The 22,358-nt window shown below is 33.7% G+C and overlaps 9 protein-coding genes across 9 annotated transcripts; 5 read left to right on the top strand and 4 right to left on the bottom strand.

The window, feature by feature from the left end:
* Positions 1-420: 420 nt before the first annotated feature.
* On the top strand, positions 421-2,724 carry SFL1 (Sfl1p; the record flags this gene model as incomplete). The annotated part of the gene is made up of 1 exon (XM_003668994.1): positions 421-2,724. One exon carries the CDS (start codon positions 421-423, stop codon positions 2,722-2,724), a length of 2,304 nt encoding a protein of 767 aa, XP_003669042.1.
* Positions 2,725-3,211: 487 nt separating this feature from the next.
* ARP8 (Arp8p) lies at positions 3,212-6,136 on the bottom strand (the record flags this gene model as incomplete). The annotated part of the gene is made up of 1 exon (XM_003668993.1): positions 3,212-6,136. The coding sequence occupies one exon, from the start codon at positions 6,134-6,136 to the stop codon at positions 3,212-3,214; it is 2,925 nt and encodes a 974-aa protein (XP_003669041.1).
* An 837-nt stretch (positions 6,137-6,973) lies between these two features.
* On the top strand, positions 6,974-7,963 carry LSC1 (succinate--CoA ligase (GDP-forming) subunit alpha; the record flags this gene model as incomplete). The annotated part of the gene is made up of 1 exon (XM_003668992.1): positions 6,974-7,963. One exon carries the CDS (start codon positions 6,974-6,976, stop codon positions 7,961-7,963), a length of 990 nt encoding a protein of 329 aa, XP_003669040.1.
* Positions 7,964-8,169: 206 nt separating this feature from the next.
* THI80 (thiamine diphosphokinase) lies at positions 8,170-9,156 on the bottom strand (the record flags this gene model as incomplete). The annotated part of the gene is made up of 1 exon (XM_003668991.1): positions 8,170-9,156. The coding sequence occupies one exon, from the start codon at positions 9,154-9,156 to the stop codon at positions 8,170-8,172; it is 987 nt and encodes a 328-aa protein (XP_003669039.1).
* A 2,938-nt stretch (positions 9,157-12,094) lies between these two features.
* Positions 12,095-14,467, bottom strand: ELG1 (Elg1p; the record flags this gene model as incomplete). Its single annotated transcript, XM_003668990.1, has 1 exon — positions 12,095-14,467. One exon carries the CDS (start codon positions 14,465-14,467, stop codon positions 12,095-12,097), a length of 2,373 nt encoding a protein of 790 aa, XP_003669038.1.
* Positions 14,468-15,153: 686 nt separating this feature from the next.
* UTP5 (Utp5p) lies at positions 15,154-17,136 on the bottom strand (the record flags this gene model as incomplete). The annotated part of the gene is made up of 1 exon (XM_003668989.1): positions 15,154-17,136. One exon carries the CDS (start codon positions 17,134-17,136, stop codon positions 15,154-15,156), a length of 1,983 nt encoding a protein of 660 aa, XP_003669037.1.
* A 1,452-nt stretch (positions 17,137-18,588) lies between these two features.
* NDAI0C01320 (uncharacterized protein) lies at positions 18,589-19,374 on the top strand (the record flags this gene model as incomplete). The annotated part of the gene is made up of 1 exon (XM_003668988.1): positions 18,589-19,374. One exon carries the CDS (start codon positions 18,589-18,591, stop codon positions 19,372-19,374), a length of 786 nt encoding a protein of 261 aa, XP_003669036.1.
* Positions 19,375-20,207: 833 nt separating this feature from the next.
* On the top strand, positions 20,208-21,005 carry NDAI0C01310 (uncharacterized protein; the record flags this gene model as incomplete). Its single annotated transcript, XM_003668987.1, has 1 exon — positions 20,208-21,005. The coding sequence occupies one exon, from the start codon at positions 20,208-20,210 to the stop codon at positions 21,003-21,005; it is 798 nt and encodes a 265-aa protein (XP_003669035.1).
* Positions 21,006-21,745: 740 nt separating this feature from the next.
* Positions 21,746-22,222, top strand: NCB2 (negative cofactor 2 transcription regulator complex subunit NCB2; the record flags this gene model as incomplete). Its single annotated transcript, XM_003668986.1, has 1 exon — positions 21,746-22,222. The coding sequence occupies one exon, from the start codon at positions 21,746-21,748 to the stop codon at positions 22,220-22,222; it is 477 nt and encodes a 158-aa protein (XP_003669034.1).
* Between the last annotated feature and the right edge of the window lie 136 nt (positions 22,223-22,358).

Here is a 22,358-nt window from a genome sequence, read left to right as displayed (position 1 = left end):
TACAAGTTGGCTTATCAAGTATCAACTTTTCCTGTGTTACTAGAATCGTCTGTTAGATTTATTCGGAACATCGAAAAACGGTGCTGTTACTATTATCGCTACACATTTAAGCTCTAGCACTACATTTGGACGATCAACCATTGTTCTAGATCGCCTTTGTAGTCAAGTTAGTCAGGACAATTCGTTGAATCTATTCTGCTCCTGTTTCCTTTACCATACACCATTTTGTAGCATTTTAGTTTGCTCTATTTCTGGTGATATCTGAAGCTTCACCAACCAATTATTTACATAATTTCTTCCTGAACCTAGTTCCATTCCTTACCCCACATTCATTTATAAGGAGAGCTATTACCTATTCCACATTATCTTTACTTTTGAAAGAAGAAAAAATACAGAACAACAATAATTTGTATTTATTCAATGAAGGAAGAAAATATCACTAACGAACAGACAAGAGATCATGATACCACAACAATGCAAATTTCATCAGTAACCCCGAAAAGCATAGAAACTCCTAGTAACACTGCCGAAGGGAAACAACAATTAACGAATGAACAACCGATAATTAATACTATTGTACCAACCGTTGCCAAAGGTTTACAACCACAGCAACAAGCATCACAACCATCACAAGCTCCCAAATCATCAAATACAATTTTTATTCATAAGTTATACAATATATTAGAAGATAAAGATTTGGAAGATTTGATATGGTGGTCAAATGACGGTAAATCTTTCTTAATCAGACCGACAGAAAGGTTTAGTAAAGCATTGGCTACTTATTTTAAGCATACAAACATTACTAGTTTTGTTAGACAATTGAATATTTATGGCTTCCATAAAGTTTCCAATGATCATCAATATATTAATAACAAAACTGAAGATGATACAACAACTAACGTGACGAATCATGCAAATACTGATGTTAATAATAATATAACTGATAATGAACAAGTAAAAATCTGGGAATTTAAGCATAGCGCAGGTATTTTTAGGAAAGGTGATGTAGAAAGTTTAAAACTTATAAAAAGAAGATCTTCTTCTAGAAATATATCATCAATGAATTCAAGGAAAGCTTCAAATGCGACGCCTTCTCGTGGTTCATCCAGTAATTATAATTACAATAATAATACTAATATGAACATTTTGAACATGCCTAGTAATCTAAACACCAATGCCTCTTCATATGGACAAGTGTTACAACCTGGTAATATAGAATCGACAGTAACAGATCAAAACGCCAAATTCGTGCCCTCGCAGCTATCTCAATATCCAAACATAGTAGAGGGAAATATAAACGTTAAATCAAATCCATCGTTCTATAAGCTAGGAATAAATCAGCAAAAACAACATCAACTTATGCAGGCGCAAGATGTTCCTTTCACTCCATACCCTTCTACAGAATCCATACCAATGATACAGCAGTATAGACAAGTGCAACCCCAGCAATATACTAATACAGATCAAGGATATGAACAACCCGACCCCCAATACACTCACGAATCTGTAGAACAAACCATGAAAGCTGCAAATATGGACATGATTAAACTAATCGACTATATGCAGAAATTTGTTTCATTGCTGAATAAAAATACAAACGGGATAATATCAGAACCGAGTATTGGTACAAGTCTAAAAGATAATGAAATGAAACAGCAATGGGATGAATTTCAAAGTGAGATCACAAATTTTAAACGGTCTATATTGTCTCGTCTTCAAATTAACGCGATGTATGAACAATCATCCCAAAATAAGACTCAACAGTTACAACAGCAAACTCACCAAGGCCAACAACATTTGACTCCAAATGACACTAATTCAATGAACAGACACTCATATCCAATTATTATGAAACCCCAATCTATCTATAGTCAACAAACTGCCACTGAGCACGTCAACACTAGTAACAATAATCAAACACCAGGTAACATCAATATGATCCAACAAGCCATCCCATTAAGGCCACACACTGCACCGCTTTCTGTCATTCAATCTGTTCCTCAATCTAGTGATTCGAATGGAAATAATCAAATACCTATAGATACGTATAATTCCGCCATAAGCTCAAATGGTAGTACTGGGAAATATCAAATGATGCAAAATCCATTTAATTCCAACGCAAGTTCTAGATACTCTAGTAAAAGACATAGAAGTGTATTATTAGACCCCTTGACCCCGGTTTCGAGCTTAAACAGCTCCTCCCGCCCATCATTATCGGGCCAAAATAATAGAAAACCAAGTTCTACAGCTATTCCAATTCATTCAGTTTTAGATCAAAATAGTTCTACGATCTTTTCTCCAAGAGCTTCGATTTCAACAAGGCAGTCTTTAACTGATGATCAAACTATAGTTAAAAGAAATAGCCAGTCGTCATTACCGACGTCAATAATGGCACCACCACGTCCTACGTCAAGATCACCTATTAACAAAGATGCACTACGATTTTCGAGGTCAGCAAATAGCTTACCTAACATCATTGCTCCAACAATTTTGAATAAGACTGTCTCTACAACAAATAGTAGTCCCGTATATTCATTATTAAATAATGCGAATGTCAATGCGAATAGTACTAAAGATATTCACAACATCAGTAAGGAAGTCCCAATGGGAAGCGATACAACTAATATGAACATAAACGGAAATAGAGAATCGATTTCTAGTAATAATGAAATGGATATCATTGAAGAAGAGGAACATAGTTGTAAAAAAGTTAAATATACTTAAAAGACAAAAAAGAAACAATAGCAGCAGGCTCTGATATACATACTCACTACAAGAAAGCTTACACAACAATCCTCATTTATTCCATTGTAGTTTTCTATACATTCGCGTTCTTTTTAGTATTGGAGATTACTTATTTGTAATGATATTCAAATTAATAATACTTTGAGATGGTTCTCATGTATCATTCTACTTTTATTCTTTTTCTCTCCTTTTTATTTTATTTTACTTTAATGATATCCCGTTTCCGCAGAGACCAGAACAACTAACCATACTACTAGTACACGTCCATTTAAGCCATCCAAAACCTTATTTACTTATTGTGCGTTTTCTTTATTAATTATTCTTTTTATTATTTTATACATCTATATATATGTTGATGTTTATACTATTGCTTTTATTCTATTTAGTGACGTTTTCTTTTCGTTATTTTGTTAACAGTCTATGTATTTTTATTACATTTACTTCTAATATAGAAGCTATTTATTACTCAATATGGGAAGATGGATTTATACTGTAGTATTCTACTACCATGAACATCCCAATCAGCATTAGTCATGTACAATTCTTCAATAATTTTCAATTGAGCCAGAACACTTGCACCTTTCCAAAGAATCAAAGCCGGATCAATATCACGTGGTGCAGGAACCACACTAACTGGTAAATAATGATCATTACCGTTTTGAGCCTTTTCTACAGTTTCTAAATATTCTTCTAATTTTTCTTTGAGTAGTTCGTTTATTTTGTCGTCCATTTCCCTCTTCAATTTATTAACAGCTTCTTCAACTTCATTTGTTTCTGCACCGGGAGTGTTGTCAATCTTTGTTGAATTTAAATTGTTACTAATGTTGGTGCCTGATGGTACTTGAGTGATTGCTGGTGTACTATTTGAAGTTGAATTCGTAGTATTATTATTTGTTGTAGCTGTGGCTGTGGTCTGGGTTGTTGCCGCTGTTGCAGTTGAGATTAATTTGAGGTAATGATTTTGTAAATCTTTAATATCTTTACTTAATTCTTTGTAAAAGTTTGGGAATGAAGTTAGACTTAATAATCTTGGTCTCCAAATATTAATTCTATCAGTTAATATGAAATCCAATGCTGGTATCTTTGATCCCCCGCCTACTACTAAGATATTTGAATAAAATGATGACATTTTGGACATGTCGATGTTTGTACTTGCATTCATTATACTTTGAATGATTGCCACATCAAGTGGTGTATAATTTAGTTTATCATTCTTATTATCTGGCGAATTATTTTGAAAGTTTTCTAGGAGTATCGGTACTTCTAATGTTCTTTTCAATAGTTCTAATTCATTGTCAATATAAGAAAACAATTTAGATTCAAGACATTCCTCTTGAGTAATTGATCTCCAATCATTAATTTTTGTTGTATAAATATCTCTTGAATCTGGTAATTGAGATTGTAAAAATTTATTTCTATTTTGTGGTTGTTGTTCTTTCATTAGTTTTAGAATCTTGGGGAAGAACAAAGTTAAAGGAGCCAACATAACGTCATCGAATACTTTAAAATCGTATTTCTCAATAGTATCCATCCCTGGTAATCTTTTTATGAAATTAAATAATTGAACTGTGACGTCCATATCTTGGAATGTGATATATTTTTCCTTTAATTCTTCAGCCAATTTCCAACCTTCAATAGAATTTAAGTTCCAATTGTGATAAGGGAAATCATTTTGTAAAAGGAAAGTAGCGAAAATATTTGTAATGTCGTTACCACCATAATTTAAACTTACCATACTATTTTCTAGTACTGTACCTTCATCTACACATGCGACTGTAGTTTGGGAGGCACCAAGGTTCACTACACAAGTGGGGACACTATTTCCAGCACCGTAACATGTAGCTAATGATTCTTGTATGATTGCTACCGCTTGAAATTTTAAATGAGTCAATAATAATGTGATGAATAATTCCACATGACTTTTTCCAAACGAATCTGGGATTATAAGGACAACTTTGTGTTCTTTGAATTGAGATGGTTTCAAATCAAATGGTGAAGATGTCAAAGAATGTTCTATTAGGTTAGTTACATCTGATAAAAGATCTTGTAAGGATATATAATCTGTTGATGCGATATTGAATGAACCATTGTTAGAGAATGGTTTCCTTGTTTTAAAATGTAAGTCAGTACAACGTTCTGCATTGGAACCATAATAACGCTTATTAGTTGATTCATTAATCCATTGAATACGTTGTGGATCGTTGGAAATGGGTAATATTTCAGGTTTAGAAATCTTGTTAAATGATTTTACTTGTTCACAACTATTTGGTTGGATTCTTCTTTTATAATACTTCATTCTTTCTTTAAAATTAGTTTCTATTTCTAATTTCAAATCATTAAATTCATCTGATTGAGCTATTGAATCAAAAATATTATTTTCTGGTGGAGTTGGTATAGAATCTTTGGTATTAATATTTCTTGTCATGCCTTCATACTCTTGCTTCGGGATAGCTACGCAATTTGGTACTATTATTGGATTTTCATCTAATGCCTTTCCTATTTTTAAAGAATGTGAACCCGTATGTATAATGATTGTCTTAGTAGGGTCATTTAAATTTAATTGATCGCCTGTAGATTTATTGTTTATTCCCGTCGCAACAGACTCTACGATATTATCCGGCGTTGCTGTTGAGGTTTGATTTGGAGAAGTATTTTTCAAAGATTTATCATCTCTGAGACAAAATATTTGATCATCATTCTTTAGATATATGGATGAATAATTTTTCTGATTAATTAGATTTAATGGTTGGAAAAGCCCCGTGGGTGGTACTGTTACAGATTCTACTTTTTCAATCCCAGCTTCTTTTAATTTTTTAGCGAATTCTTCTGCAGCTTTAATTCTACCTAATCTTCTCTTTTCTAATAGATGTAGAGGAACTTTCTTCCCCGGTGGTACCTTTTTCGGGTCCATTTTAGGGTATTTTTTATATGCCTCTTCTTTTGATTTCAATTTTTTATTCGTTGAAGCAGTGGTAGGAGTAGGAGTAAGAGGAGGAGTGGAAGCCTTTGGGGTATTGGCACCGCTCGAAGATGGAAGTTCGTCTTCGTTTTCGTTTTCGTTTTCTTGATTATCATTATCATCATTGTCTTCACGTTCTGAATCTCTGGGATGTTTGGTAGAGAGTGATTGGTCAATGGGAGTAGCAGTGACGCTTCTCGATATTGTCGGAGGGTCCATTTTTTTCGTATTGGTGTCATTGTCATTGTCATTGTCATTATCATAGTCAACGTTATCTTCTGCTGGTATGTGATTTTGCTGTTTGTCTGTAGACGTCAAAGATTCAGCTTTGACATCTTCTTCGTCAACATCATCATCTTCGTCATCATCTTCGATGGGAATGTCAATTGGCTCTTCATATATCACGCTTGATTCTGGTGTTTCTTGAGACATCAGTTGTTTAGGTGGGTAGGTAGGTAGTTGTCCTGGCGAAATGGTGTAAGTAAAGTTCGCTTATAATCAGACCAGTCGAGAGCAGATCAGATCAATGTCTTATGTTTATGAATCTATGATCTATATTTGCCACTTTATCTGTGTCCGTATCTTCGCTTTCCTATCACTCTTCCATTAACATTACTACTATATAATTCACATCATAGATAATTAACGTGTTTTCAAATTATACTATCTGAAGAAAAGCCTAGCCCTACCCAAACAGTACCTAGGGTAAGTATGCAAACACCTATACCCAGAAGACCCCTGGTTTTATACAAACCCTGTTGAACTGTTACCCTCCCGTACCCCGCCTTATTTCCGTGGCCAAACAGCCCGGGGATAACGCTAACACCAAAGGTGCCGTTGCCGTAACCGTAACCGTTATTCCTTTCCTTTCCTTTCCGCCTCGACTTCTTCTTCTTCTTCTTTTTGTATTTTCGTTTTTTATTATATAGTAAAGTATACTTATTGTAGCGTTATATAGTAAGTAAGTAAGTAAGTAAGTAAATAAGGGTATACCCCAATTCTATCACCCAGACTACTATATCACCACCGACAGGTTATAAAATAACAGTAACAAACAGCCGTTGTCATCAGATACAAGCTTCTCAAACTCCAGTTACAATTACAATTCCATTCTTCACATCAAGATACTATCGATTGAACGGGGATTTTAGGTACTACTAACAAGAACATCCCACATAGGAGCATTTATTTACATACTCCACCCGTGTCAAACTATCAACAGTCACTCGAGAAACCACAACAACAATACACAAAAACAAACAAAGAAATATGATAAGAAACACACTAACCAAGAACGTATCCACGGCAACCCGTCGTCAATTCCACAGGCAATCCCACCCTTACGACCAAACAATTAAAAACTTACTCTTACCCAAAGAAACAAAAGTTATCTTCCAAGGTTTCACAGGTAAACAAGGTTCATTCCATGCCAAAATATCCCAAGAATACGGAACAAACGTCGTAGGAGGAACCAACCCAAAGAAAGCAGGTCAATTACATCAGGGCAAACCAGTCTTCTCCACAGTATCTGAAGCCATCAAAGAAACAGGCGCCACAGCAAGTGCCATCTTCATCCCACCACCATTCGCTGCAGCTGCCATTAAAGAAGCCATCGAAGCAGAATTACCCCTAGCTGTATGTATCACGGAGGGTATCCCACAAAGAGATATGCTTTACATTAACGAAATGTTGCAAAATCAAAACAAGACAAGACTTGTAGGTCCAAATTGTCCCGGTATCATTAACCCATCTACACGTGTAAGAATCGGTATTCAACCTCCTAAGATTTTCAAAAGTGGGAAAATTGGTATCATTTCTAGATCAGGAACTTTGACGTACGAAGCTGTACAACAAACTACTAATACTGGATTGGGTCAATCCTTGGTCATTGGTATGGGTGGAGATGCATTCCCTGGGACTGATTTTATCGATGCGTTACAATTGTTTTTGAATGATGGTGTCACGGAGGGAATCATCTTATTGGGGGAAATTGGGGGGAAAGCTGAAATTGAAGCAGCTCAATATTTGAAAGAATTTAATAATTCCAAAAGTAATCCATTACCTGTGGCATCGTTCATCGCAGGGACTGTTGCTGGTCAAATGAAAGGTGTGAGAATGGGTCATTCAGGTGCCATTGTAGAAGGTTCAGGAACTGACGCGGAATCGAAAAAGAAAGCATTAAGAGAGGTGGGTATTGAAGTCGTTGAATCTCCAGGGTTCCTTGGTGAAGCTCTTTTGAAACAATTCGAAAGATTATAGTTTGCAATTTCTTATTCCTCCACGTGTTCCTCCACATGTTCCTTTACTTATAAATATTAGTTCATCTGTTTTGTGTGGTTACTTTTTTTATACTTATATTCTAAAAATATATTCTTCAAATCTTTTCAATTTCAATTCATTATCATTACAAAGTATAATAATCTATACATTATTGTAGTCTATCATTGTGCCTTTCGTGCTTTTTTTTACATAAAATCTATCAATTTGTCTTTAAATATTTCAATATTAAGAACAATACTATCCTTGCAATTAATGAAACATCCATCTATTCCAACAAATCTGTTACTACTACTGACTTTACCACTAGAAACAGATGTGTTCCAATTTGTAACATCCCATTTCAATCCTTGGGTCTCAATAATCTTAGTCATTCCACCTAACGGTAATAATCCACAATTGCCAATACATTCATTCCTAAAATTCTCTGAATATGTTAATAACGTACCACCAGCGGGGACCAAAAAGATTAAATCTGTCTCTGTCAAATAAGCCAATTCAAAATATTTATCAGTTTGTTCAAGAATATATAATTGTGTAATCGAATGTATCGATTGATCAAATCTACCTCCAATTCCACCTAATGCCAATAAATTTATCTTATTAAACTTCATAACTGAATCTCCATTCTTCATCAACTCATTGTATAGATCATGAATACCACATTCTATACCAATCCCATGATTCTTAGCAGTACTGTTCTGCACCGCAATGATATCTTTGAATTTTGTCGAGAAATAATGTAAACTTACTAGATTCACAGTCTTCGTGAAATCGGTAGAATATTGTGTATTCTGTTGTATAATAACTACACCTTTATCTTCATAATATTTTCGAACTTCCATTTTCAACGAATCAAGATCACCAATAATATAATCCGGTAAATGTAACGACCTCTCCACTTCATCTTCATCTTCATCATCTTGGAAATATTCATATAATCGATTAGCACCACCATCTGCACATACTCGAATATGATGTGTATTCCAAATCTCGAGGAATAAATCCTTTAATTTAATCTCTTGGTTTAAAATCAATAACACTGAATGAGTCGGGTCCATAGGTTTCAATATGTTTTCAACATTGATTCTCGTCTTAAATTTATTTTCAGGGACTTGAATGTTAATCCTTTCTGGATTCTCAATACATTTCTCTTCTTCCTCTTCAGCGACCATCGTTTACTTTGGTTTGTTGTTCTCTTTTTAAGAAAACTAAGCTAACAGCTTGTATGTTTGTATATGGTATATTATCGCCTCTTATTTGACAATCTACATCTACTTCTATCTCATGTACATACGTAAGGTTCTTTGAAATTGTTCGGTATTATTTTCTACGGACATAACAAACTTTACAGACACGTAGTTTTAATCTGATTGAATTTACTTACTTTATAAATATAATATGAACTAAGTTAGATATTAAGAAACGTTGTTTATATTAAAGACATACTTTTCTTAATATTATTCCTTTCCTATATAATGAAAATATTTTTCACTTGGAAACGCCTATTCAGGCTGTCATTGATTCGAAACTCATCAGAAATCAAGATTTTTCAAGATTGAGATGTTTTTATGTTTATGTTTATGTTTATTTTTCGTAAATTTCGTCTTTTGTAAGCGCTTGCAGTTTCTTCCATGAAGATAAGCACTTCCCGAGTCTATTGAATGCATGCATGTTACGTAGATAGAAAGTTACTTCTTATTATTACGTTCAGGTATAATGTATAGGTCTAGTTTCTAGTTCGTTGTAATCTTCTCACTTATATAATATGCAGCTAGGATAATAAGGTGATATAGTGAATATCTAAAGGGCTCTAAGCTTGGTAACGTTTTCTGAAGTAGCTTCAATTGCAAAGTTATCTGTCATCAAACTCAGAGTGTCACATATGCAGATATTCCACGTCAATAATTTGTATAAACTTTTTTATTGATCATTACACGGAAGTTCATCCATTTGCTAACAAACTCTTGCTTAATAGAATCTAGGGCAAAATATAAAAAATGTCGGTTAAATTGTGGTAAGAAACTTGAGCTATTATATTTTGTTTTGTATCTAAAGAAGAAAGAAAAACTTGCTTAAAGTTATTATGTACTATATATTTTATGAAATTCTGAACATTAATAAAGATGAGTGATTATTAGTACTGCAGCCATTATTCCCATACCCAATACAGTAGATTCTAAAAAACTCAATATAGCTTTTTGTTTCCTTTCTTGAGCCATTTTGTCAAGCCAAAAAAACCAAGACAAAACATCCAAAATGATGCTTGAATGGCCGAAAAAATTATATGTGTCAAATTGGCGCTGAGCTCGTCTTCGAATGAGAAAGTATCAACAATTGTCTTGTATTTAAAAATGGAAGGTAGTTCGCCATTTCTTTTTGTTTTCGCATCATTGTCACTCTCTGATCCACTTATAATGTTATTATTCAAACAATATTGTCATTACCTCTCTCATGGTTATAGATTTCTTGGTTCCTTATTCCTCTGTTTCTTGGCATTGCTGATTTTGTACTAATATTACTTTTCTAATGACTGAAGTGCTACAGGTGACTATAAAAAAATAAGAATTAAAATATTTGAGTTGCTAGTTCAAAATAAAAGAAAAAATATATTTACTCCATATATACCCCAACTATTCTGTCATCATATGTCCGTTTTCTCTTTGCGACACAAAAACGTTTCATTTCTAATCTTTAACAAATAGAAGCATGACCAGCAATAGGGACATTACCCCAAGTTGGACTCGAGTTATATAGTAAAATAAGTATATTGCTCTGTAAACTTTAGGGGTACCACTACTAAATCCTTTGTACGTATAACGGGATTCTGACGGAATAAGCGGAAACGATTTTCTCGGCAGCGAACGAGCCAGCGATCTTGCCCATTCATCCATCCATGATGGTCCATCTATCCGGAACAAAACTCGAAGCGCATACCTATCGAAGACCTCGATCAGAGGTAGGAACATACGTAGTGTGCCAAAAAAAAATTGTAGAGCTTTGGTCAAACAAAATATAAGAGAGGAAAAAAATATGTTCACTGGGTTATCCTCCTTTTTCAAATATGTTTTCAGTGACCACTTAGGAAATAGTTGCATACTTAACTTTATATTATCTAGAATAATCACGATGGCATATTCATATAGGTTCTCATGAATATTGTGAAGTCAAAGAATCATTTCCTCTATATCTTTACCTAGCAACTCTGGCCACTTCTAATACATACACTATAATATCATTCTTATATCGTATAGCATATAATCTATATTTCATAGTATTTATAGTTGATCTGATCGGGGTACTGCGGGAATACATTTCAGTTTCCGCAACAATTTGGAAGAATGTCTGTGTTCCTCAATTTGGGTCTTTATTTGAAAAATTCTGCCTTCTCGGAATTGGCAACTATTAGGACGGAAGAAATTTCGACTCAGTAGGTCCATCATGTCACTGTGAATACTAAAGAGTCTCGTCAACTGCGTCCAATTCTCTGCCTAAATAAAAACATAATTACCATATGCTTGAAAAATTTAAAAGCAAGGTAATATTATTCTATGTAGTAACAGTGTTGGTGACAAGCCTGATATGACAATGCCTTCAGTGTAATTGTTGTGAGTTTATTGATTGATATTCATGTTGTTGTTTGAATGCTTCTATTCTTTTCCGTACTTAATTACTGAGTTACTTCTTACTTAGTTCTATGTTCTTACATAAACTACATATGCAGAATATACGACTCTAGGAAGATATCCTTGCTTCTTTTATATTCTTTGGAAGCATCTTGGTTCTCCTCAAGACTTTGACTCGACTCCTTCTTTCACAACGTATCTAATACTCGACGAGGTTGCTGCAACTCTCGAAGCGCACGTACACAACCTTCAGGATTCCTCTATCTAATAGGATAATCCCGAACTGAACATCAAAAATCCTATTTTTTGTTAGTCGAAATAAACGAAGAGTAGGATCATCCTTGATCTGACGGCAAACCATCCGCAACCTCGTCGGCGGGTATTTAAGTCGATTATCCAGAGTTCTTTCAGTATAATTCTATGTGGGCGTCTATTAACATTCGCTATATATATAAAAAAATTAAAGGCTCCGTTTCCTTTGATAATTTTATAAGTTCCAAGATTTGATCACAGTTTGAGGATTACTTTTGAACCGTACAGGTTTTAACAACCCGTCTTGACCCAACTGACGTACGATATTGTCTTCTGATTCTTCAGGATATTCTTTTGAAACTCGTGAAAAAAGTTCAAGGTTCTTCTCTTTACGATAGGCCTCTCCTTTAGCCAACTCTAAAACATATGCATTTAAATCTGTTTGGATATGTCTTTTATTTGTCTTGAAAAAATCGAATTCTGCAGTATTATCATATTCATCAACGTTATGATTATCATCAAATCGATCTAATATTTCTCGTATCCTTCTTGAATTCCTCGTCTTCCTTAAAGTTGTCTCAAATTGAATTTTCCTTGGATTTACTCTACCACTTAAGAATGCCAAAGAATTCTTAGTCATCTTCGGGAATTTATAAGCATTATTATCAAATACCTTCGAAAGTTTCAAGTCACCATATCTTCGATCCAACATTTCTTTCATATAGTTAGCAATACTTAACTCATAGGGAAGTAATGCACCTTGTATGGAATCTTGAAGATGGTACCTGTAATCAACCATATAATCGTGCTTCCTACGAAATTCTTCATCTGGGTTAGAATTGAAAACCTCTTCGTTGTTTTTTGTCAATAGTGTTTTATCGGTACCTTGATTTATGGAGGATTTATATTCAGTGTTTGCTTCTAGAATATTATTTATGGATGACAACTCGGAATTGAATGAGAAATCAATTAATGATCCGTGGAATGAATTCATGTTATCTTTTGGGCAATTAAACTCACCAGAGGAGGAAAAGTTAAACTGTAAGTCCACTAAGCATTTTCTAATATCACCCTTATTCCTTTCAACGGTCATCGATAGTATATCCTCGTCTAAAGTTAATTTAAGGGTCTGACAGTAACGTTTAACAAACATAAGACATGTTTTATTAGAGATTTTCTTTACTTCAAACAATGAATTCTCTTCTTCAGCGACTTCAATCAGATTTGTCGGTATAAAGTTGAGATCTCTACAAATCAAAACTATGGGTCTTCTGGATGTCAGTAGTGTTTTTTCAACAGCTTGCCAAAATAATTTATCATGCTCTTTGAAAAGTACGTCAACGTCGTCAAATAAAATAACCCCTTTAGAACCGTGACCTTTAACGTAATGTGTCGTTGCAAATTCACTCAATTTATCAAGTATATCTTTCCTACTTCTGTTTTCTGATGAATTAACCTCAAATATCTGACAATCTAAATCTCTCATGATTACTTCCACTAATGTGTTTTTCCCTACTGCATATCCATGTAGAATTGCCAAAGGTACGAAATCCACCACATTCGAATCATTGATGTCTTCTTCGTCTTCATCGTTATCATGAATGATAAAATTAGCGAACTCAGAATTTTCATCCTTTTCAATTATATTTTGTAATTTCTTCCTACTTGTGACTTTCTTCAATAATTCAAACGACTTTTCAATCCATTCTTTAAATGCTGTCTTTAATGCCGGTTCCAACATTACTTCGTTGACGGATTTAGGTTTGAAGAATTCTGGCCAATTGCTTGATAGTTTTTTTTTATATTCAAATGTATAAGTTGTCGAAATTGTCGGTGTGTCATCAACTACATCTCGTATTGTCTTGTAATCTTGTTCAGTCCATGTATATTGTTGTGTGATATTAATATTATGGTCAACTGTACATCGCTTCTCGTGTAGTGGTAAAGTTACATCACCGTGGTTAATATAATCTGTGCCTTCTGGCTCAATTGATTGGCGATATCGTATAGGTGGATCAATTTCTTTTAATTTTGATATAGGGTTTTTCCTTTTCAATGCGCCTTCTGTGTCAGCACCATCAGCATCATTATTGCTTTTCTTGAAATTAGAGAAGAGGTCTTTCAATTTCACTTTCTTCACGTTTTTTGATAAATCATTCAATATTGTATTTGAGGATGTTATTATCATATCATCATCTACATATGTTGCTGAGGTATCTTTGTAAGCGTTCGCATTATGATGGATCGCGGTTTCTTCTTCATCGCCATCGTCTATTGAAATTATTATCGGTTCCTTTTTCTCCGTTGGTCGATTCATTAAAAAGTTTTGAACTGATTGATTCTTCAATTTTTCTTTTATAGGTGAAATATGGCTAACTGAAAATAAATTGCAATTTTGTTGTTCTGTCAGTTTAAGTGGAGATGATGATAAATCTTCAAAGGGGATATCTAGTTCTGAAGAGGATGGATGTTCGTCTATATTTTGTACTGGATTCTCAATTTCTGACGGGCACATTGATTTGTTTTCAATTGATGAGGTATTTAATTTCACTTTCTTCCTATTGTTCCCATTTAAAAGGGCTGTTAAGGGATTTGATCTCTTCATCATTATTTCATGTCCATAGGGATAGAAAGAGTTTAATTAGATTTTCTTTGTTAGACAGCCTAGCAAACTAGTTCCAAGCAAGGTACTTGGCAACAAAGATACTAGTAAAAGTTTTGTGCACGATTTGCGGGCTAGTGGCAATACTTGATTCCATATAATTAGTATATCTAATGTTTTAATTACAGGTTTATACCAAAGTTTCATTGTTATTGCAGTTTGGAAAATATATAAAAACACGAACACGAAAAGTTTACGCGACCGGAAAATTATTTGAAACAGCATCAGATAATGGCGGCGCTAGCATAATTATTGTGTCATCTTTGAAATTTCCTTCATATTTAGCATCTGATGTTATAGATTACTTATCTGAAACTGATATTCAACGTCACATACATTTACAATACAGGTTGGTAAGTTTTATCAAATTCTTATTTACATCCACATTTAAGATAGCGCTGGAAAATACAACGTGATTGGGATAAATTGAATTTGTTACGCACCTCCAGTTCATCAACGTAGCCCTGTATTTCATCTAGCTATCTCAACTTCGTGCTTCAACGAGGAATACCAACCCTAATTAGAACAAATGGAAGGAGAACTTATAAATTGTCAAGTACTTTTATTCTTTTTTAAAGTTGTATAGTATCTATCTATTTTATCTATATATAAGAGTATACTAATAATCTACACTACACCATTTCAACGTCACTATTTCCATCATTATCTTCTTCATCATCTTGATGGTTTTCTTTTCCGATTTTTGCATATCCGACTGCATCCGCTTCATTATTCTCGTCTTCATCTTCATCTTCATCTTCGTCTTCATCAGAAGAGTAATAATCTTCTTCACCATCATCTATTAAACCAGCATCGTCTAGTTCTTCATTGTATTCAACATCAACATCATCTTCGTCTTGTTCTTCGAGTTCATCTAACGTTATATCGTTATCACCGTTATCAATATTCAACTTATTCAAAGTGGCATCTAATCTAATTTCCAAAGCCAGCAATCTTGGTAACAATTGAGCCTTCCTCTTCAATACAACATATAAAGAGTTCAAAACATGGTTTAAATTAGGAACGTTAGTGAAATAAGCACCATGGATGATGATACACCATTTAATCCAATGGTTCAAAGTTAATGAACGATTTGAATTTCTTGAGATTTTCTCAGATAATTTCTCCAATAGGATGATCGCTAATTTTGGATTCAACCTAATTATTGTTTCTTTAATGATTTTCTCGTTCCTATTGTTTAATACAGTTTCTAATAATGAATGATCGTTGGATTGTAATGCTTGTGATAAGATTACGGTAACTGTACCGGTTGTTGTCGTTGTTGTTGTTGTTGATTTCTTGTTGGTGGCTGCGGTAGGTATCGATTTCAATTTGGATTTAGATTCGAGGGATAATATTTTATCAGCCAAAGTTTCTTGTTCTTCATCATCTTCATTTTCTTGTTCTTGCTCGTTTAAAGTGTTGATTAAATCTGTTATTCTTTTGAAGTTGTCACCTGAGGAGATATGTGCATTTGATTCTTTGTATGTGATTGTGGATGCTCTATCTATACCATGAAGCAATTTACTACTAGCTGCTTTAAGATTGGATTGTGAAGATGTGATTGGAACTGATATTGATGCAGTTTCATTTGAAATTAATTCTTTCCATTGGACTGTTTTAAAATGCGGGATGATTGCGTTTTGAAACCATACAAAATTTAATAATGTATTATTAATGGTAATGTTGAATGGTAGTATTTGTAAAGGTATAGACATTTGAGAGTCAGGGACAACATTTAGGACGGTTGTTGAACGTTTTGATTTCTTATTTACATTTCTTCTCTTTTTGCTTCCAGATAATGATGCGGTTGTAGTACTGACGGATAATGGATCTTTGAACAGTTCTATCCTACCATCTTCTGTATTTATTGCTACGATACTTTCATTGAAAGTGGATAATTTCAATACATTTGATTGACCAACCAAGACAGTTTTGGTTGTTATTGTAGTGGCATCTAGTTCATAAATATTAATAAATCTATCATTTTGAGCACCAGTAATGAAGAAATTGGATGAAGGTATCTTTTCCATTATTATGACAGGAGATATATGACCAGGAGAATTGAAAATTATTGATCTTGTGTTTATATCAATAAGGAAAATTTGATGAGACGCTACTAATAATTGTGAATCATTGATTATTGATAATTTGTTCAATTGCACAGCGTTATCAATTTTAAAGGAAGATTTTAACTTAAAATCTGTCAAATTAAAATTATAAAATGTATCAGTTGAATCAATACACCATAGAGTTTGTTGATCATCTTGTAAATCAATATCCATAATTTGGTTGAAATTGTTATCAGTTGATAGCTTATAAATGATTTCATTGGATACAGGAGAGTAGATCCAAATTTCACCATTATTTAGACCTAAAAGTATAGATGCTGTGACAGTGTCAGTTGTAGAAGACGTTGAAGTGGACCACCATTTCATACAGGTAATTTTCAAATTTGAATCATTTAACAATAAAGATGTATCATTGATGATGTTGGTAGCTATTGGTTGGACTGTTAGACGTTGTTTATCTAATGCAATGGTGACATATGCTAAGTATTGTCCTGATGGATCATATTCCGATAGTATGGTAGTGGATGAAGCAGCAACCGACATGTTTGAGTACTGTTTTTTTGTTTCCTTTTATTTTTCTGTTAGTACAGATTTCGCAGGGGAGATAATAGATATAATAGTATGCTACTCTCAGAAAAACAGTTCTTTTGCTTTCGCTTCTGCTTCTTTCTGCTTCTGATTACTATTGGATATACGCAAAAAGTATCCTAAACCATACTATGTACGTGCGTACTCATCGCTAAATTCTTTTAAATTTTTCATAAAATTTCAAAATTTCAAAATTTTTTTCACCAGTTCAATAAATAAAATAATTCACGTGACTAGAAAAAACTGGGATGGATAGAAGTTGTACTATTACTATCTCTTGAAAGTCCGATGTACTAACAGTACTGTACTGTACTGCACGTACTATCTTATAGACTAGTGACTATGCTATCTATAAATACATTATCAAAGACGTATATTTCGTGAAGTATATTAAGAAGATATAAAATAAATACAGATGCAGTGTAAAAATATAAAGGATGACCAGGTCAGAATATTAGTAATCAGAAGGAATTGCTAGTATTCTAGCCATTATCCAGAAACCAACTAGAGTGGAAGCTATAAAAAAAATGGCCGCCTTTTGCTTTCTTGCTTGGGCGGCTTCCGTAGGACGATCTATCTTGCATTCAGTGGTATACATCGATGTTAGGGACAATATTAAAAGAACTAACCACCCTCCGATGTAAAACAATGGAATAAAGACTCTTATTTCAACGAAGAGACGATCCCGATTAAATATTCTTGTGAACCCAAAAAATCCAAACCAAAAGCTCCAAAACAAAACATGGATAAATGTAAAAAGTAAATAGGTCAAGTTTGCGGCATATTCATCTTCAAAAGAAAATGCATCTTCGAGTTTTCGATATCTAAAAACAGGAGGTGGTGTGTCTTTTTCCTGATGATTATGTGTACTTTTGTCCATGTTCGATCCGCTTTCTGACATTATTAATATTGATATCACGGTTGAGCACACAGTGTACGTCAAAGACTAGATACAATTCAATGATAATAAAAAATTGTAGTCAATCTGACAAAGTATATAACTTATGAAACATGTCCATATATATATTATATATGGATATTATTATTGCGTCATTACGTCCAAAGTCTTTGTGGCACAACCGTAAACCGAGCAAAAAAAACCCTAATACTCTCCAACTAACGTTCCCCGATTCGGAGAAAAGCCGATTTTTTTTATTCCTCCTCTACGTAGCGATGAGGTCACAAGTATAATGGCTAACAAATAACACAATCCGGCACTTGATGTTGGGATTCGCCAGTATATCTTTAACTCCGAACAAACGGTCCCTGGCTTTAACTTTTTCAAAGTCATCCTTCTAATTAATTCGAAACACACAAATAGTCTAATACTATTTTCTGCGTAACTTGTGTGAAAAACCGGCCAAATATGAACAATAACAGCGTCACCACCACCATTAATACCCCACAATGAATAACTCTCGCAACTTCCATAACGCAAATGATGAAAAAAACTCTAATCGCGATGACCAAACAATGCAAGAAGATGAACAGGTCAAACGTATGGTTGAAGGGCTGGGGAAAAGTAGCTATAGAAGAAGATACGAACAACAGTACGAGGATGCTATCGTTGAATGCCTAAAAAAGGAGAATTTGTCGGCTATAAGTGGCATAATAAACCAGAAATTTGCTACTTTGAATAACCACTATTCATATATTAAAGATTATCTGGAAAGATTAGTATATATGTATGCTGATCTTACAAATAGGGAAACTTCGATAGATTCTTTGAGAGGATTTTATGAAACAGAACATAAAGAACCAAATTTGTGGACGGACTACGTAATCATTATTGTAGTCATGGGTTTCTTTTTTGGTTGTCAATTTGGGCTTCTTATGATATTGAAGTTAGATGATGAAGAAGTTCCGTTAAACTTTCCTTCAGTCTTTACATTCATATTTGCTACTATGATGATATTTCCTGATTACAAGACAGCCATCAAAAACCAGGTAATATCGGAGAATAAGTTGCTTTCACTTATGTCTTGGATAGTATGCTCCATAAAAGTTCTCTTTTCATTACTACTTTTGCCATGGATAAAATATATTTTCTACATTATCTTGGCACAGCGAGATCGATTCTACAATATTGTTAGCTTCCTCCTAACATTCGTCATAGACTTTGGTATCTCTTCATATCAATGTTTTATGTCATTCATCAAAATTTTCATTGTTGGTATTAAGGGATTTCATTAATTTAACGTTTCTTTTTTTAATATGGCTCCTTGGAACTACACGGCTTCTTTAATGATTTGATAGACTCAACCACTGTGTTATTATTTATATGAGTTCTTTATAGAATTTTAGAATTCTCTATAAAATACTATATTCTTGAATCCGTCGCTCACGGTGCTTCTTATACGTAACTATTTATATATATTTGTGTCAGAAGATAGAGTAAGAAAACCACGTATAGGTAACTGTATCTTACTATATCCAGTATATTCGGACATTGTACTCAAAATTGTATATAAACTCCTAACATTAATGCGAGTAGTGAAAAAAACCGCAGGTCAAAGATTGTATTTTTTCAAGTGAGGGATGCCTTAAGTTCTGAATTTTTAGCGATTCTCATCGTTAGTTGTTAACGCCTATATATATATATATATATATGTCCTTCTTCAGGTTATGAAGCTTCTAATCCCTCTATATATAATAAAACCGGTAAAAAGATTTACACTGCATCACTACAACTTCCCTTACTGCTGTGTCACAATTGACTTTTCCTGTTCCCACTTCCATTCATTGTACCGTGTGTCAAGGCCGAATGTTTTTATTCCTCCTCCGTGTAGGTGACTCTGTCACCGTGACAGTCCGCCTCACAAGTATAATGGCTAGTAAATAACGCAATTTTTGACATTTGATATAGGTATTCGCAAGTATATCATTATGCCTGTTCCAAAGGAAGGGGACCTGGCATTTAACTTCCAACTATTTAAAGGACGTTTTCAAAATCTTCCTTCTAATTAATTCGAAACACACAAATAGTCTAATACTATTTTTTGCGTAACTTGTAAACAGCTTCACCGATGAGTAGTAATTCTCGCAACTTCCATAACACAAACGAGGACAGAAACTTGAATCGCGATGACCAAACAATGCAAGAAGATGAAGAGATCAAACGTATGGTTGAAGGGCTGGGGAAAAGTAGCTATAGAAAAAGATACGAACAACAGTACGAGGATGCTATCGTTGAATGCCTAAAAAAGGAGAATTTGTCGGCTATAAGTGGCATAATAAACCAGAAATTTGCTACTTTGAATAACCACTATTCATATATTAAAGATTACCTGGAAAGATTAGTATATATGTATGCTGATCTTACAGATAGAGAGACTGCGATAAATTCTTTAAGACGTTTCTATGAAGGAGAACACAAAGAACCAAATTTGTGGACGGACTACGTATTCATTATTGTATTCATGGGTTTCTTTTTTGGTTGTCAACTTGGGTTTTTAACGCTATTGAACTCACGAGAAGAAGAAGAAGAAGAAGCTGCATTGATCTATCCTTCATACTTTTCATTCATATTTGTTAATATGATAATATTTCCTGATTACAAGACAGCCATCAAAAACCAGGTAATATCGGAGAATAAGTTGCTTTCACTTATGTCTTGGATAGTATGCTCCATGAAAGTTTTCCTTTCATTTTTTCTATTGCCCTTGGTGGAATATATTTTCTACATTATCTCACAACAGCGAGAACGATTATATAATATTGTTAACATCCTTCTAACCTTCGTCATAAACTTAGGTATCTCTTCATATCAATGTTTCATGTCTTTCATCCAAATCCTCATTGTAACTGTTAAAGGGTTTCATTAATTTAATCTTTCTTTTTTTAATATAGTTCCTAGGAACTACATGGCTTCTTTAATGATTGGATAGACTCAACCAGTGCAGTATTATCTATAGGAGTTTTTATAGAATTTTATGGAGTAAATATTTTTTTCAAACTGTCGTTCACGGTGCTTCTTATACGTTGCTGTATATATATATATATATATATATTACTTTGTGTATTCTTGGGTTATAAAGTTCTGATACCTCTCTATATGATAAAAATTGGTAAATGATCTATACTGCAGCACTTCTACATATATCAATTCAGTTACACAGAGTCCTGTCGTTCTTCCTGTGTCTACAATTTGCCTTACTTCCCTCTTCCATTCTATATAGACTAGCATTGTAAATAGAAATGGGAACAGCCATCTCATCTCATCGCTTTTTGCACGTGACTGGAAACCTATGATATAGAAAGGGGAGGAATAGAGGTCTCTTATTGTTTTTTTTTCTGTATTTGAATTTATATCGTATGGTTTAGCAACTACTGGGTATTTAATGTAATACTATTTTAGAGGACGTACGTAGAGTTTGACGAAGAAGAAGAAGAAGAAGAAGAAGAAGAAGAAGAAGAAGAAGAACAGTTTTTGATTGTATTGATAACGAATTATCTGCCCATTGATATAACATTGTTAGTATTGTAGACTATACATTATTTATATTTACTAGCATTAATTACCAAGAACAATCACACAAACACAAAAAAACACATACAAACAAACATGGCTATGGATTCAGAAGACGTTACTTTGCCTAGAGCAACTGTACAGAAGATGATATCAGAAGTACTAGATTCAGATTTATCCTTCGGTAAAGAAGGTAGAGAAATTATCATACAATCTGGTGTAGAATTTATAATGATTCTTTCATCAATGGCATCAGAAATGGCAGAAAATGAAGCCAAGAAGACAATTGCTCCAGAACATGTCATTAAAGCATTGGAGGAATTGGAATTCAATGAATTTATACCGTTCTTAGAGCAAGTATTAGTGGAATTTAAGGGATCTCAAAAAGTTAAAGAAAAAAGAGATTCTAAATTTAAAAAATCAGGTCTTTCTGAAGAAGAATTACTTCGACAACAGGAGGAATTGTTTAGAAAATCAAGATCTAAATTACATCAAAATAGTATAACAAGTGAAACTGCTCCTCCTAATGGTCAACAACATTCGTCGTCCTCATCATCTTCCTCATCTTCCTAATAAGAAAACTATATAAACATAAATGTAACTTTAAACAATAGTAATGCTTTGCTCTTATTTATTTGTTTGTTTTTTATGTAACATTTTTCTTGCTTTTACTTACAAGCTCATTCATAAATAGGTATAATAGGCATTG

The sequence above is a fragment of the Naumovozyma dairenensis genome, chromosome 3 (genome assembly GCF_000227115.2).
Source record: "Naumovozyma dairenensis CBS 421 chromosome 3, complete genome".
Taxonomy (NCBI): domain Eukaryota; kingdom Fungi; phylum Ascomycota; class Saccharomycetes; order Saccharomycetales; family Saccharomycetaceae; genus Naumovozyma; species Naumovozyma dairenensis.
This window is presented reverse-complemented; position numbering and strand designations above follow the sequence as displayed.